A 14,575-nucleotide genomic window follows, 5' to 3' on the forward strand; every position below is an offset into this window, starting at 1 on the left:
CAATACACTGATCTGAAGAACCTATAATGAAACATAAAGAACTTCTTTAATTTCCAAAGAACCATACAGCTCAACTCAAGAGCCCTATAGAATGAAAAATGGTTCTTGACTAGAAGAAGGTTCTTGCAGAACCTATGGTGCTATTTAAAAAATAAATAAATAAATAAATAAATAAATAAATAAATTTAAAGAAACATTAAACATTAAAGAACATTTATTTTTAAGAGTGTTCACAGGTTTGTTGAATTTTTATAATAATAACAAACAGGTTATAGCCTGGATCATTATTCTATAATTATAATAATGATATTAAGATCTTAAGATAATGAACTCATCACATCACAACAGAGCTGTCAGACACAGAGTGTATTTCTGATTCATTTTTAATAGAAAAATCAACATGACAATAAATAATGACAAATATTTAAATATAAAAATAAATATCACATATTAATTCAGACAATTAAACATACACACACACATACACACACATGCATACATACACACACACACACACACACACACACACACACACACACACACACACACACACACTCAACATAGTGCAGGTTAGACTTGTAGGGTTCAGGGCGAATGGCTACAAAACACAAAACAAGCACAAATTAATACAGTGCCTCAAATACCATTTGAAATATTGCTGTAAATTAAAGTGTCTGTGTGAGTGTGTGCATGTATGTGTGTATGTGTGTGTGTCTGTGTGTGTGTGAGAGAGAGAGAGAGAGACAGAGAGCGAGAGAGAGAAACTTACTTTGCCATGATCTTCGCAATCACCTTAACTACCCATGGTGCTTTAGTGTCCAGACAGATCTGCTGACTGCTGCCCTTAAGTGTGGCTCTGATACACACACACACACACACAGAAATTATTGTTTATACTCAATCATTAACACATGATTAGTGTGTAGGTGAGGAGACTCACATGATCTCAGTGTGTGTGCAGTGTGGGTTGGGAGGAAAAAGTTCAACGTGTTCGATCAGTTTCCCAACACGACGACTCTCAAGCCCACTACAGCGACACCGTGGCTCAACACTCATTCCTGTAACACACACACACACACACACACACACACACACACACACACACACACACACACACATCAGTAACATCATAAACACCATGACAGTGTGAGCAATTACATGCCACATCCCAAATTACAGTGTACATTAACTCCAGTGATATGGATATTAAAGCTGTGGAGTTACTGTGTGTGTGTGTGTGTGTGTGTGTGTGTGTGTGTGTGTGTGTGTGTGTGTAAGCATTACCTGCTGTCAGGGTGATGAAGGCCAGGAGCACAAAGACAAAAACCGTCCTGCAGTTCATGTTTAAAAACTCAAAGATGTTATTGCTAATGCTAATTCTAACACTCACGCTAAATCTCAGTTGTAGGCGTGTCCTCTGCTATCTGTATCAGGTGTGTGAGAGAAAGTAAGAGTGTGTGAGCATATGAGAGTGTTGAGACTGCGCGCAGATTTTATAGCCCTTTGTGTGTGTGTGTGTGTGTGTGTGTGTGTGTGTCATTGTGTATTGCGCAACTCTGTGGTGAGGGAAGTTTGTGATGACACAAAACTTTCTGATCACAGCGATGAAATCATCACCTTCAACTCAGCCATCCTGATTATATGCAAATCTGTGTGTGTGTGTGTGTGTGTGTGTGTGTGTGTGTGTGTGTGTGTGTGTGTGTGTGTGTGTATGTGTGTGTGTGTGTATGTGTGTGTGTGTGTGTGCAGGAAGGAAATGACAAGCTGAAGGATCCAGGTTTGGAGGTTAGTGGTTGGAGATGTTAGAGGCTGGAATTCTGAGAATGATGGGTGATCGGGGATATGGAAGTGACAGGGACATGGAGGTGATGGGGACATGGAGGTGATCATGGACATGGAGGTGCTGGGGACATGGAAGTGATGGGGACATGGAGGTGATCATGAACAGGGAGGTGATGGGGACATGGAGGTGATCATGAACAGGGAGGTGATGGGGACATGGAGGTGAAGGGGACATGGAGGTGACGGGGACATGAGGTGACGGGGGCATGGAGGTGATCATGGACATGGAGGTGAGGGGGACATGGAGGTGATGGGGACATGGAGGTGATCATGGACATGGAGGTGAAGGGGACATGGAGGTGAGGGGGACATGGAGGTGATGGGGACATGGAGGTGATCATGGACATGGAGGTGAAGGGGACATGGAGGTGATCATGGACATAGAGGTGAAGGGGACATGGAGGTGATGTGGACATGGAGGTGATCATGGACATGGAGGTGAGGGGGACATGGAGGTGATGGGGACATGGAGGTGAAGGGGACATGGAGGTGATCATGGACATAGAGGTGAAGGGGACATGGAGGTGAGGGGGACATGGAGGTGATGGGGACATGGAGGTGATCATGGACATGGAGGTGAAGGGGACATGGAGGTGATCATGGACATAGAGGTGAAGGGGACATGGAGGTGATGTGGACATGGAGGTGATCATGGACATGGAGGTGAGGGGGACATGGAGGTGATCATGAACAGGGAGGTGATCATGGACATGGAGGTGAAAGGGACAAGGAGGTGATCATGGACATAGAGGTGAAGGGGACATGGAGGTGATGTGGACATGGAGGTGATGTGGACATGGAGGTGAGGGGGACATGGAGGTGATCATGAAGAGGGAGGTGATGTGGACATGGAGGTGACGGGGACATGGAGGTGATCATGGACACGGAGTTGATGGGGACTTCAGGAGGAGAAAAATAAGATCTTGTTTTATAAGACAAAATAACATTTCCCGTATTATTAGCATCTTATATAAATCATTTTCAGTGGAATGGTCATAAAGGTATTATATAGTAATGTTGTTGACATAGATATGACATCCACCTTAAATACACAAACACAATTATCAGTTTAACTTTAACTTTAATACAGATCACACCCTGACTTTATTACATTTATTTAGTCTATTAACCGTATTTACAATGTATATTATTTCAAGTATTTACTTTTATATCATTAGTAGTGTTTATTAAGCATACTTCCTCATCACACCCTAAAACTAATTCCACTGTGGGAAAACACCCTGAATGACACACACACACACACACACACACACACACACACACACACACACACACCAAAGTGTAAATAAATGCTTGTGCAAACACAGAATTCCCACACATCAGTAATAACGTACAAACACATACTGATCACACACTATGCTCATCTGTATGACAGTTACATTCCTGTTCTCACATCCGCTCCACTCTGGATGAATATAAATGGTGTGCACTCCATGCAGGAAGTGTGGTCTATTGCATAACACACACACACACACACACACACACACACACACACACACACACACACACACACACATATACAAATTATACATTGTCACTCTCTCTCTTCATGATTGAAAAATATTTCAAAGTCATTATTAAGCCTTTGATGGATTAAAACATTTCTTATCACTCTGATTATTTTACATTTTGATTGGACCTGATGGATTACATAATAATCATATTTAAATCATAGTCTGATCAAAGAAATTCTTCTATACTATTAATATAGCCATCAGTTCTGTTGTAAATACTGTAATATTAGATACAATTTTAATAATTCATTATTTAAAATAAGGAATATATACAGCTGATGCAGTGCTGCCACCGTGTGGTGGTCTCATTTCCGGTTTGTTTTCGATGCGCTGTCTTTTTTTTCTCTTCAAGAGGTGAATACAAAAACACAAAACACATGCATCCAAAAATAAACGTTTATCACAAAATTATACCTCTTTCACCAAGTCAGTCATATAGCTGCTATATCAATGATCTTTTTCAACAACAAAGATGTCTTATCAGCTTTATTATTGTTCTTTACATAAATAATAATAATTCATTACAGTCTCTGGAAAACAGTCTAATCTTCGGTACAAATGGCATATATTTTGCTTAAAATATGCTGTGAATAAGATATTCCTGAAAAGGACAATTAAAAAAACATGGTCAATCTACTGGTGCGCTGTTATCTGTGAGGGAATTATATATATATATATATATATATATATATATATATATATATATATATATATATATATATATATATATATATATATAATTTAATAATAATATCGTTTATTTTTGTATTTTTACAAAAAAAAAGCCGAACTAAACGGAACCGGAAGTAGATCTGCCTTCTGCTATTGGCTACTAGCACGGTTTACGTCGTGACGTCAGTGAAGGCTCCGTACAGAGAAAGGAGAGAAACATGGCGGGGCGCGGGAAAAGAAAATCCAAATCTGCAGCACAGGTGAATAAAAAAAAAGCACAGAGCTGATGCACAGTAATGGTTTTAGCAGGTTTCTTTAGTTTAATCTAAAAACCATCTAATATTTTCCGATAAGGAATGTCATGTTGGCCAAGTTACTGTTCTGCAGTTCCGGTTTGGTTATAACGTTACTGATTCGTTTCTGCATTTACTCTCAGTTCTCTTATTAACGCTCACGGGCTTAAATACAGTTCAGTACTGTTTCGAATTAAATATTTATTCAGTACTTATTTCAGTAATGATTCCTCAACCGTTTATTCTTCAGAAACGGCTCATTTGAACGAATCGATTCAGCAACATGAATGAATTGAGTTCGTGATATTACAGAGGGCGGGACTTCATGACGCTCATGAATTTACAAATTCATGGATAATCATAGGTTTTCGGATTTATAATAAATCCAGTAGTGTGCACTTCAGCATGCTCTCAGTGTTCCATTAAGGAGGAGGGTCCCTAAGTAGGCAGCGAGAAATCCCATGGAGATGCAAGTATTTAATATTCATATGCACACCTGTTCCTGGTGTGTTAATGTGCTTTTCCATTTTTGGAGCAGGTGAACAGACAGACCAAGCGGGCACGGCCTGAAGAGGTGGAGCCAGAGGCAGGATCTAATCAGAAGGTGGAATCATCAGTACCTGAGCAGGTGAGAGAGGAGGTGGAGCATTTGTACAGTCTACGTATGCCACTCGACTTCTACCACTTCTGGGATTTTTGCAGCCAACTGTGCCCGGATAACCCGCAAGGTAACACACACACGCACTGGTGTAGGGGAGTGGTATGCAGTGAGGTGGCAGGGCTGAGATAGTGAACGACAGCAGCAAATACAGCTCACTGTCACTGCAGCATCACTAAATGTACAAATAATTAATGAAAACATTCGTAATTAAGCTTTCACTCATTTCACAGCATATATACTGGTCAGCCATAACATTAAAACCACCTGCCTAATATCGTGTAAGTCCCACTTGTCCATTCAAAACAGCTCTGACCTGTCGAGGCATGGACTCCACAAGACCTCTGACGGTGTGCTGTGGGATCTGGCACCAAGACATTAGCAGCAGATCCTTTAAGTCCTGTAAGTTGTGAGGTCGGGCCTCCATGGATCGGACTTGTTTGTCCGGCATGACCCAAAGATGGAAATCGGAGGTCGTGTGAACACCTGGAACTCTGTCATGTTCCTCAAACCGTTCTTGAGCAATGTGTGCAGTGTGTCAGGGAGCGTTATCCTGCTGAAAGAGGCCACTGACATTAGTGAACACCATGAACTTAGTCTGGATCATTGCTTAGGTAGGTGGTACGTGTCAGAGTAACACCACGTGAATGCAGGACGCAAGGTTTCCCAGCAGAACATTACCCAGAACATCACAATGCCTCTACCGGCTCACCTCCAGTTCACTGGTTCTCCTTCCTTGGAGCACTTTTGGTAGGTGCTAACTCCTGCACACTGGGAACATCCCACAACACCTGCTGTTTTGGAGAGGCTATGACCCAGTCGACTAGCCATGACAAACTTTGATAAAGTCGCACAGATCCTTACGCTTGCCCATTTTTCCTGCTTCCAACAATCAACTTTGAGAACTGATTGTTCACCTGCTGTCTAATAAACATATCCCACCCCTGACTGGTGCCTCTGTAACGAGATACAGTATTATTCCCTTCACCTGCCTGTGATTTTAATGTTATGGCTGATCAGTGTAGCTAGCATTTCACAAAAAGTGTATTTGAAAAGAAGAACATGGGGCTATACTCTCTCACTGAAGAGACTGATCAATTATCTGTTGTCTGTTGAAATATTTTGACTAAGTCAGAAAAGCCAGCTAGTTTCCTTATTCTTGCACAGAAACGTGAAACAGTTTATTAGCTTTAATATCAGACAGCTGTAGAAATGTATCTTCCCTAAACTTTCTATTGCAACATTAGTAAATGTGCATTTTTTGCAAAATAGTTTCACTTTTGTTAATCCCCTTCTGTGTGTGTGTGTGTGTGTGTGTGTGTGTGTGTGTGTGTGTGTGTGTGTGTGTGTGTGTAGATGCCCTACAGGACTCTGTGGGTGTGCGGTTAGTTGGGCCGTATGATGTTGTGTGTGGTAAACACACTCGCGTGTCAACACCCAACTTTCACCTGCACTGGAGACATTACTACGACCCACCTGAGTTTCAGACCGTCCTCCAGGGGGACACGCCCACTCAACTGCACCTGGGATATTACAGGTACACACACACACACACACACACACACACACCTAAATATAAAATTGTGAAAAACCTGATACTGTTAGAAAGTCTGCCTTACTCTGTGTGTGTGTGTGTGTGTGTGTGTGTGTGTGTGTGTGTGTGTGTAGAGATAGTCCTGATGCCCTGCCGGTGTTTGTGGGGGAGAACGAGGCAAAGAAAGGCTGTACCATCACACAGTTGGGGGAGAACCTCTTTGCTGCAGTGTTGTAAGTATTTGTGGGTGTGTTATACAAGGTCACAACATTTACACATGTTATATTGTCTCTGTCTGTCTTTGTTTCTCTTTCTGTCTCTCTCTTTCTGTCTCTGTCTGTCTTGGGCTGTCTGTCTGTATCTTTGTCTATTTTAGGCTATTAATAGACAGGAAGAAGTGTGAGCGAGGTGGGCGGGGAAATGAAGCACTGGAGAAATTGGAGGTGGAGTTAAAGAAGGAGGCGGAGCATCTGGGTTTACCACTGGAGCAGAAAACCAAAGCCATGAAGCAGAGAGACAGGAAGGTATACACACACTGAGGATGAGTGATTATTTTATTAGAATTACAGTATAAAAACTTTAAAATGCAAATCACGCTATAATAAATGCAGAAGAGTGACATTCAGATTGTGTAGTGTTGTAACTTGTAAATCCAGCAGGAGGTGCTCACTCCATTCTCCTGTTTCCACACACTCTCTATTACACCATTAGAAAACTGGGTGTGGCTCTGATAGTGTTTGTGTGTGTGTGTATCAGGTGGTCAGTAAGACATTTCATGGTGCCGGCATTGTGGTGCCTGTGGATAAAAACGATGTGGGATATCGAGAGCTTCCTGAGACTGATGGTACGAGTTTACCCTTATTCCCTATTCCCTACATTCCCTATTCCTTATGTTCAATATTCCCCTACTGTGTGTGTGTGTGTGTGTGTAGCTGGACTGAAGAGGATCTGTAAGGCCATAGTGGAAGCTGAGGATGATGAGGAGAGAATGAAAGCCTTCGCCCCTCTACAGGAAATGATGACGTTCGTGCAGTTTGCTAATGACGAGTGTGATTACGGCATGGGCTTCGAACTCGGCATCGATCTCTTCTGTTACGGCTCACATGTGAGGAACACACACACACACACTACATACTGTAATATACATACACAACACATACTGATAATACACACTCATAATGCACACACACAACAGATACTCAAAATACACACGACACAACACACACACACAAACAATACACATTTGTAATACACACACGTTACAGTGTGTAATTGCTGCATCATCCCTCTGTCTCTCTTTCAGTCTGTCTGTTGGCTCTGATGATCAGCACACACCTGATTTGTGTGTGTGTGTGTGTGTGTGTGTGTGTGTGTGTGTGTGTGTGTGCGCGCATGCAGTATTTCTCGAAGGTGATTGGCCAGCTGCTGCCCATGGCATACACACTGCTTCAGAGAGGAGTGTTTGCTGACATCATAAAGACTCACCTTGCTAACCGTTCCCATGACAACCTTGATCAGCTGGCAGCTGAATGAGGGGGTGGAGTCACGTCCATGTATGTGTTTATTTTGGGGCAGAACAAATACACATCAGTGGTCATCTGACGTGTGTGTGTGTGAAAGAGAGAATGGTGTTTATTATCTTTTAATGCTTAATAAAGTTTATTTAAATGTGACCTTCATTGTGGGCATTTATTATGTCAGTTTGTGTAACATGTTTCATATAAGCACCACTGAAAACGTCATTAAACACACACCCACACATATTCAACCAGTTGTAGATCTGAATGTGACTAAACTGTGTCACATGGAAGCTCCTGCAGGGGTGTGTGTACTGTGTGTACACTGTGTGTACTGTACCCTGTGATAAGCTGGTGTCCCATCCCATTGGGTGAGAGGGTGGGTGAGTGAGTGCGTGGGTGGGTGAGAGGGAGAGAGTGAATGGGTGAGTGAGTGTGTGGGTGGGTGAGAGGGAGAGAGTGAATGGGTGAGTGAGTGCGTGGGTGGGTGAGAGGGAGAGAGTGAATGGGTGAGTGAGTGCGTGGGTGGGTGAGAGGGAGAGAGTGAATGGGTGAGTGAGTGTGTGGGTGGGTGAGAGGGAGAGAGTGAATGGGTGAGTGAGTGCCAGGGTGAGTGAATGGGTGAGTGAGTTAATGGGTAGGTTATCATTAATCATTTATTGAACTTACGCTTCATGTGTTAATGTCTCAAACTCCCCCATTAACACCCCCTCCGGACCTCACCTCCCCCTGCCCACCCGAGATGAGAGGGTGGAGGTGGTGCAGGTTGTTTGGGGATTTTAGTTTCTCCGGAAGTCTCAGATGATGAATGTCTATGTTGCTGAGTGAACACATTTCTCCATCATCATCATCAACATCCTGTCTTTCTCGCTCTTACTAAAAGCTTTCCTTATCGATCTTTGCGCGTGCGTGTGTGTAGCTTTATTCTCGAGCGAGGGAGGGAGTGAAGAAACTGCACGAGCCCCGCGGTGCCGTTCGGTCTGAGCTCGTGTCCATCATCATCACTACTGCTTTTCTTTTTCTTCCTCAGTTCATTATAATCCGTCTCTCGCGCGCACCCTTTCATTTTGCAGCAGCAGTGAAGTGCTGCAGAGATTTCATCTCTCTCTCTCTCTCTCTCTCTCTCTCTCTCTCTCTCTCTCACACACACACACACACACACACACACATTCACACACCCGCGCTTATAGAGGCTTGCGCTCTGCTCTGTCACACGAGAAGAGGAGGAGAAGGACAGAGGCCGTGGTCGCGCGCTTAATCATAATGCACCGGAGCTGAGGACGCTCCCACCGGCCGCGCGAGCCTTACTCGTCTTCTCATTTGTGATCAGAGCGCGGACAGAGAGTGTGTGAAGGGTGAAGGAAGGCGTGTGTGTGTGTGTGTGTGTGTGAGAGAGAGAGAGAGAGAGAGGGAAAGATGGAGAATATGGCCTCCTCGTGCAGCAGTTCGCCGGAGGGAGGATCCCCGCCGCATCAGGGCCGCGTGCGCAAGGTCAGTGCGGGGGAATGCGGGGTGCGGGGATGAGGATGGTTGATGAGATGAGAGGCGTTGGCCGGGTGACTGAGGCTCGTACTCGTGTCTGTTTGATCATGTGTGTCAACTGAACAGCTGTGGGCCTTCTGTGTGTGTGTCCGTGTGTGTCCGCGCGCGGTCAGCGTGTCTGAGGATTTGACATGGAACACACACTTTCCAGTTCTTTATCCATCCCACGATCACGTCCCAATCTAGTATAACAGTAAATGTCCTACTGATTAGTGTACACTAACAAGGTTACTGTGTGTGTGTGTGTGTGTGTGTGTGTGTGTGTGTGTGTCTGTGTATACTCTACACAAAGTCATAAATGTGTAACCGAATGCTGCACTTTATTGCTTTGCGATGATGTCATACCTCAGAAACTCTGTCTGTGTGTGTGAGTGTGTGTGTGTGTGTGTGTGTGTGTGTGTGTGTTAGTGTTACAGCTTCCTGTTGGGGAGATCGGTTTCAGATTTAATCAGATTTCAGTAATGGACTGTACTCTGACACACACACACACACACTTATCAGAGCACCATCTCATCTACACACAGACCCACAAAATACAATTACAATATCTATTTCCACTGCCACTCCCTGTGTGTGTGTGTGTGTGTGTGTGTGTGTGTGTGAGAGAGAGAGAGAGAGAGAGAGAGAGAGAGAGAGAGAGTAATTGAAAGTGTGTTTGCTGTGTCATCATTTACCTGTCTATCAGCTTTATACTGGTGGTCTTATAAACACACACACACGTCATTATGTATTTGGTAGGATTTCCAGCAGTGTGTGTGTGTGTGTGTGTATTAGTGACACTAATGTTAGTGACCCAGTGGGAAGAGTTTCATTTTGTAAAAGTGTGTTGGAGGAACAGATGTGTTTAAACACTTATGATACCTGAAGTGATTTAAAGGATGTAAATCTTGCAGTACATTATGGTTAGTACTAGATTGCGTTACTCAAGATCTTCTTTGTGGAAACTGAGAAGAGAACAAACATCATTAAAATGATCAGAGGCTAATGCTAACACTCAATATGTAAACTGTGACACTGGAGCTGTTCAGTGCTGAATCACACAGAGACGAACAGCGGTGAACTGGTAAGTCAAACAAATCAAATCACTAAAGTGAACTCTGATGAACATCGCTAATTCCAGGAAATGGCATTAAGCCCCACCCCCTCTTTAGTCCAGCTTGGGTTAATGATGTATGACTCAGCAGTCTCACTCTTTCTGTCTTTCTCTCTGTCTCAGTCTCTGCTACTAACCGCTTTCTCTGTTACTGACTGCTTCTCTTGTCTTTTTATTTATGCATGTGCACTTAAAGCTTATGAATTTGGCTGACAGTAATGCTGATCTCAGTTATGACCTCTATAATGCCATTTTCTTTTAATGTCACAAACACTCTTATCCACAGCAACTTACAGACGTGCTTCATAGACTCCATCACAAACATCTCCTCATAGTACTCATACAGTGAGCATGGATAAGCAGTTAGCATGTTTCTGTTGACTTTTTTTTGTATGCAATTATTTGTATGAACAAACGTGTGATTTATAAGCATAAACAAAGATATGTTTAAAAGACAACACTAAGGGGAAAAAGTATTCACACACCACAAACCACCAACATTTGACGCTAAGCTTTTACTTTGATGTTTAGCTAGTGCAGCTCCAACATGAATACACAAACATATCATCTTCAGTTTATTTCATTTTAAGTTTTGTTCATGTAGCACTTTTAACATAATGGACATTGTGACAGGTCAACCTTAAAGAAATCCAGATACTGATTTAGATTTCGATCCCTAATGAAATCAAAAACTCCCTGAAATCATATGAGGAAGAAACCTTGAGAGGAACCAGACTCGAGACACCAGCTAGTGCGATTATGAATCATTTTTCTTCTATAACTGTATACTGTAAAGTCAGGCAGTGCTTAATTAAATGTAACCAAAAGGGAGAACCAGAAGGTAACACAGACATGAGGGCTCCGTGGGACATAAGATGATCAGACACTCCATCATCAACACACCTGGTTGAAGGTGTGAAAGTGGGAGGGCAAGAGCATCCAAACATCCCAGTTCACCTCAACACTCTACACCTGTGATCCTCTAGATCTGCTCCTTTAATTGAGAAAAAAGCTATTCACAAAAAGCTTGAGTAAACAAATATGTTTTCAGCCTGGACTTAAAAACTGAGACTGTGTCGCGAACACTAATTGGAAGACTGTTCCATAACTGTGGGGCTCTATAAGAGAAAGCTCTTCCACGTGCTGTAGCCTTCACTATTCCAGGTACCAACAAATATCCTGCACCTTTTGATGGAAGTAGGCGTGGTGAATCATAAAAGATCGAAAATTTGCTTATATACTGTGGCGTAAGACCGTTTAGTGCTTTATAAGTTAATAATAATATTTTATAATCAATATGAGATTTCACTGGGAGCCAATGCAGTGTGGATAAGATCGGGGTGATGTGGTCGTATCTTCTGGTTCTAGTGAGGACTCTAGCAGCTGCATTCTGGACTAACTGGAGCTTATTTATATTCCTACTGGAACATCCAGACAGTAAGGCATTACAGTAATCTAATCTAGAGGTGACGAAAGCATGAACTAGTATTTCCGCATCATGTAGTGACAATATGTTTCTTATCTTAGAAATATTTCTGAGATGAAAGAAGACTATCCTAGTAATATTATCTACAAGAGCATCAAATGATAGGCTGGAGTCAATAATCACTCCAAGGTCTTTTACTGCTGCACATGATGAAACAGAAAGACCATCCAGAGTTACTGTGAGATCAGAAAGATTACTTCTAGCTGCACGTGGTCCTAGTAGAAGTTCTTTAGTACTTTTGGTTTCTCAACATCCAATGTCCGATTTCCTTTACACATTTCTTAACTTTATTAAGCTGCTGTCTGTCCTCTGGCTTTACTGAAACATACAACTGTGTATCATCAGCATAACAGTGGAAGCTAATTCAACGTTTACATATAATTAGACACAAAGGTAGATATGTAGCACATCTAGTGAGTCAAGTCAAGTGGGTTTTTATTGTCATTCCTCTATATAGTGTATACACATTGGAACAAAATGTATTTTTTTCAGGATCATGGTGCAACACAGAACAGTACATAAGACTGCATAAACTGCAATACACAACATTGTGAGATGAGTGCAGGACAATACATACACAGAACAGGACAATAAAGTGAATATAGTGAATCTTATATATTAAGATTGTCAATTTCCCTAGGTCATGAGGGTTCCTCTGATACTCCACAAATCTTCACTGTGATTCAAATCATTTCAATCCCAAGGCTAGACCATGCAAGGCCTTCTTGAATTATTTATTTTTACAACCAATGGCCACATCCTGGAGAGGGCGAGGTGCAGTGCGGGGTGCAGAGTGGGGTGTGGGGGGCAGAGCGGGGTGCAGAGTGGGGTGTGGGGTGCAGAGCGGGGTGCAGAGAGGGGTGCAGAGTGGGGTGTGGGGGCAGAGCGGGGTGCAGAGTGGGGTGTGGGGGGCAGAGCGGGGTGTGGGGTGCAGAGCGGGGTGTAGGATGTGGTGGGGAGTGGGGTGCAGAGTGGGGTGCAGAGTGGGGTGTGGGGGGCAGGGCGGGGTGCAGAGTGGGGTGTGGGGGGCAGAGCGGGGTGCAGAGTGGGGTGTGGGGTGCAGAGCGAGGTGTAGAGTGGGGTGTGGGGTGCAGAGCGGGGTGCCGAGTGGGGTGTGGGGGGCAGAGCGGGGTGCAGAGTGGGGTGTGGGGGGCAGGGCGGGGTGCAGAGTTGGGGTGTGGGGTGCAGAGCGGGGTGTAGGATGTGGTGGGGAGTGGGGTGTTATGAGTGGCTTCAGGTCTGTTTTTGGCTTTGTACATGTAGGTGAACATCAGTGTTTTAAATCTGATGCAGCAGATGTGAAGAAAACACAGATACAGAAATCCATTTCTGACTCATTTCCTCCACGGTTCCATCTCCTCAGTTCCGATTTAGTTCCTCCTCAGTTCCACCACCTTCTAAGTTTCTCATTTCTCCACATTCCTGCTCAATTCATCCTCCTCCATAGTTCTTTCTCAGTTCCTCCTCAGTTGTCATCTCATCTCAGTGCTTCCTCATTCTCCATAGTTCAATCTCAATCTTTCAGTCCTTCTGAGGACAGTTCCTCCTCATCAGGTCCTCTTCCTCCTCAGTTCCTCTGAGTGTGTGTGTGTGTGTGTGTGTGTGTGTGTGACAGAAGCTGTTTGTAAGTTCAGCAGCTTGAGGACAAAGCTTACCTTCTGAATAATTAATTACCAACCAATCAGGTCTTCCTGTAACACTCAGAGGGGCATGGCTAATCAATAACACAGAGATGGAAGAGTTTGTTATGGTGGATGAACAAAAATACAACACAGCATTCTGCACTGCTAATGGACTAATGCGTGAGTGTGTGTCATTATCATATGGAGTCCACGCTTTTATCTTTTATTGATTTGTCTCTAGTAGTTTAGGTGTGGTCTGTGCTCTGTGCTGTATGTGTGTGTGTGTGTGTGTGTGTGTGTGTGTGTGTCCATCACTGAATCAGCCATGTGTATACATATAATTTTGGAAATGTGTGTGTGTGTATGTGTGTGTGTTGTCTCTGCAGTCGGACAGTAATACCAGTTTCTTGAGAGCAGCAAGAGCCGGAAACATTGAGAAAGTCCTGGAGCTTCTGAAGGGAGGACAAGATATCAGTACCTGTAACCAGGTAATCACACACACACACACACACATACACACGCACACACACAGTCCATCTGCTAATAATCATAATTTAGTGAATATGTGTGTTCTGTACCATTCACTGTGTGTGTGTGTGTGTGTTTATGTGTGTGTGTGTGTGTGTGTGTGTGTGTGTGTGTGTGTCTAGAATGGGTTAAATGCACTTCATCTCGCTGCTAAGGAAGGTCATGTGGAGCTGGTGGAGGAGCTGCTGGAGAGAGGAGCAGCTGTAAACTCGTCTACCAAGGTGCAACACATACACACACACACACACACACA

The 14,575-nt window shown here is 43.4% G+C and overlaps 3 protein-coding genes across 7 annotated transcripts in view; 2 read left to right on the plus strand and 1 right to left on the minus strand.

Moving 5' to 3' along the window:
* Positions 1-365: 365 nt before the first annotated feature.
* Positions 366-1,485, minus strand: cxcl8a (chemokine (C-X-C motif) ligand 8a). The gene is made up of 4 exons (XM_017461117.3): positions 1,285-1,485; positions 941-1,058; positions 770-856; positions 366-598 (listed from the first exon to the last, which is right to left on the minus strand). The coding sequence occupies exons 1-4, from the start codon at positions 1,340-1,342 to the stop codon at positions 586-588; spliced, it is 276 nt and encodes a 91-aa protein (XP_017316606.1). The 5' UTR covers positions 1,343-1,485; the 3' UTR covers positions 366-585.
* A 2,727-nt stretch (positions 1,486-4,212) lies between these two features.
* Positions 4,213-8,207, plus strand: cd027 (upf0609 protein c4orf27-like protein). 3 transcript variants are annotated; one of them, XM_017460794.2, is made up of 8 exons: positions 4,213-4,309; positions 4,878-5,070; positions 6,357-6,537; positions 6,669-6,767; positions 6,911-7,058; positions 7,291-7,378; positions 7,467-7,639; positions 7,838-7,964. In XM_017460794.2, exons 1-8 carry the CDS (start codon positions 4,268-4,270, stop codon positions 7,853-7,855), a joined length of 942 nt encoding a protein of 313 aa, XP_017316283.1. In that variant the 5' UTR covers positions 4,213-4,267; the 3' UTR covers positions 7,856-7,964.
* Positions 8,208-8,976: 769 nt separating this feature from the next.
* ank2a (ankyrin 2a, neuronal) overlaps positions 8,977-14,575 on the plus strand; it is a 42,381-nt gene continuing 36,782 nt past the window's right edge. For all 3 annotated transcript variants that reach the window (XM_053677535.1, XM_053677536.1, XM_053677537.1), the window contains exons 1-3: positions 8,977-9,542; positions 14,181-14,282; positions 14,445-14,543. In XM_053677535.1, coding sequence (XP_053533510.1) covers positions 9,468-9,542; positions 14,181-14,282; positions 14,445-14,543 — 276 coding nt within the window. In that variant the 5' untranslated portion in view covers positions 8,977-9,467. The remainder of the gene's footprint in view (positions 9,543-14,180; positions 14,283-14,444; positions 14,544-14,575) is intronic.

Source organism: Ictalurus punctatus, chromosome 29, assembly GCF_001660625.3.
Source record: "Ictalurus punctatus breed USDA103 chromosome 29, Coco_2.0, whole genome shotgun sequence".
In the NCBI taxonomy this organism is placed as follows: domain Eukaryota; kingdom Metazoa; phylum Chordata; class Actinopteri; order Siluriformes; family Ictaluridae; genus Ictalurus; species Ictalurus punctatus.

Bases quoted from the DNA above. Each gene is read 5' to 3' on its own strand.
- cxcl8a (XM_017461117.3), bottom strand. From the start codon at position 1,342: ATGAACTGCAGGACGGTTTTTGTCTTTGTGCTCCTGGCCTTCATCACC. The intron at 1,059-1,284 runs GTAATGCTTACA...TGTGTGTTACAG, and splicing joins CTTCATCACCCTGACAGCAG to GAATGAGTGTTGAGCCACGG. The intron at 857-940 runs GTGAGTCTCCTC...TGTGTGTATCAG, and splicing joins TGCACACACACTGAGATCAT to AGCCACACTTAAGGGCAGCA.
- cd027 (XM_017460793.2), top strand. From the start codon at position 4,268: ATGGCGGGGCGCGGGAAAAGAAAATCCAAATCTGCAGCACAG. The intron at 6,768-6,910 runs GTAAGTATTTGT...TGTCTATTTTAG, and splicing joins AACCTCTTTGCTGCAGTGTT to GCTATTAATAGACAGGAAGA. The intron at 7,640-7,932 runs GTGAGGAACACA...GCGCGCATGCAG, and splicing joins TCTTCTGTTACGGCTCACAT to TATTTCTCGAAGGTGATTGG.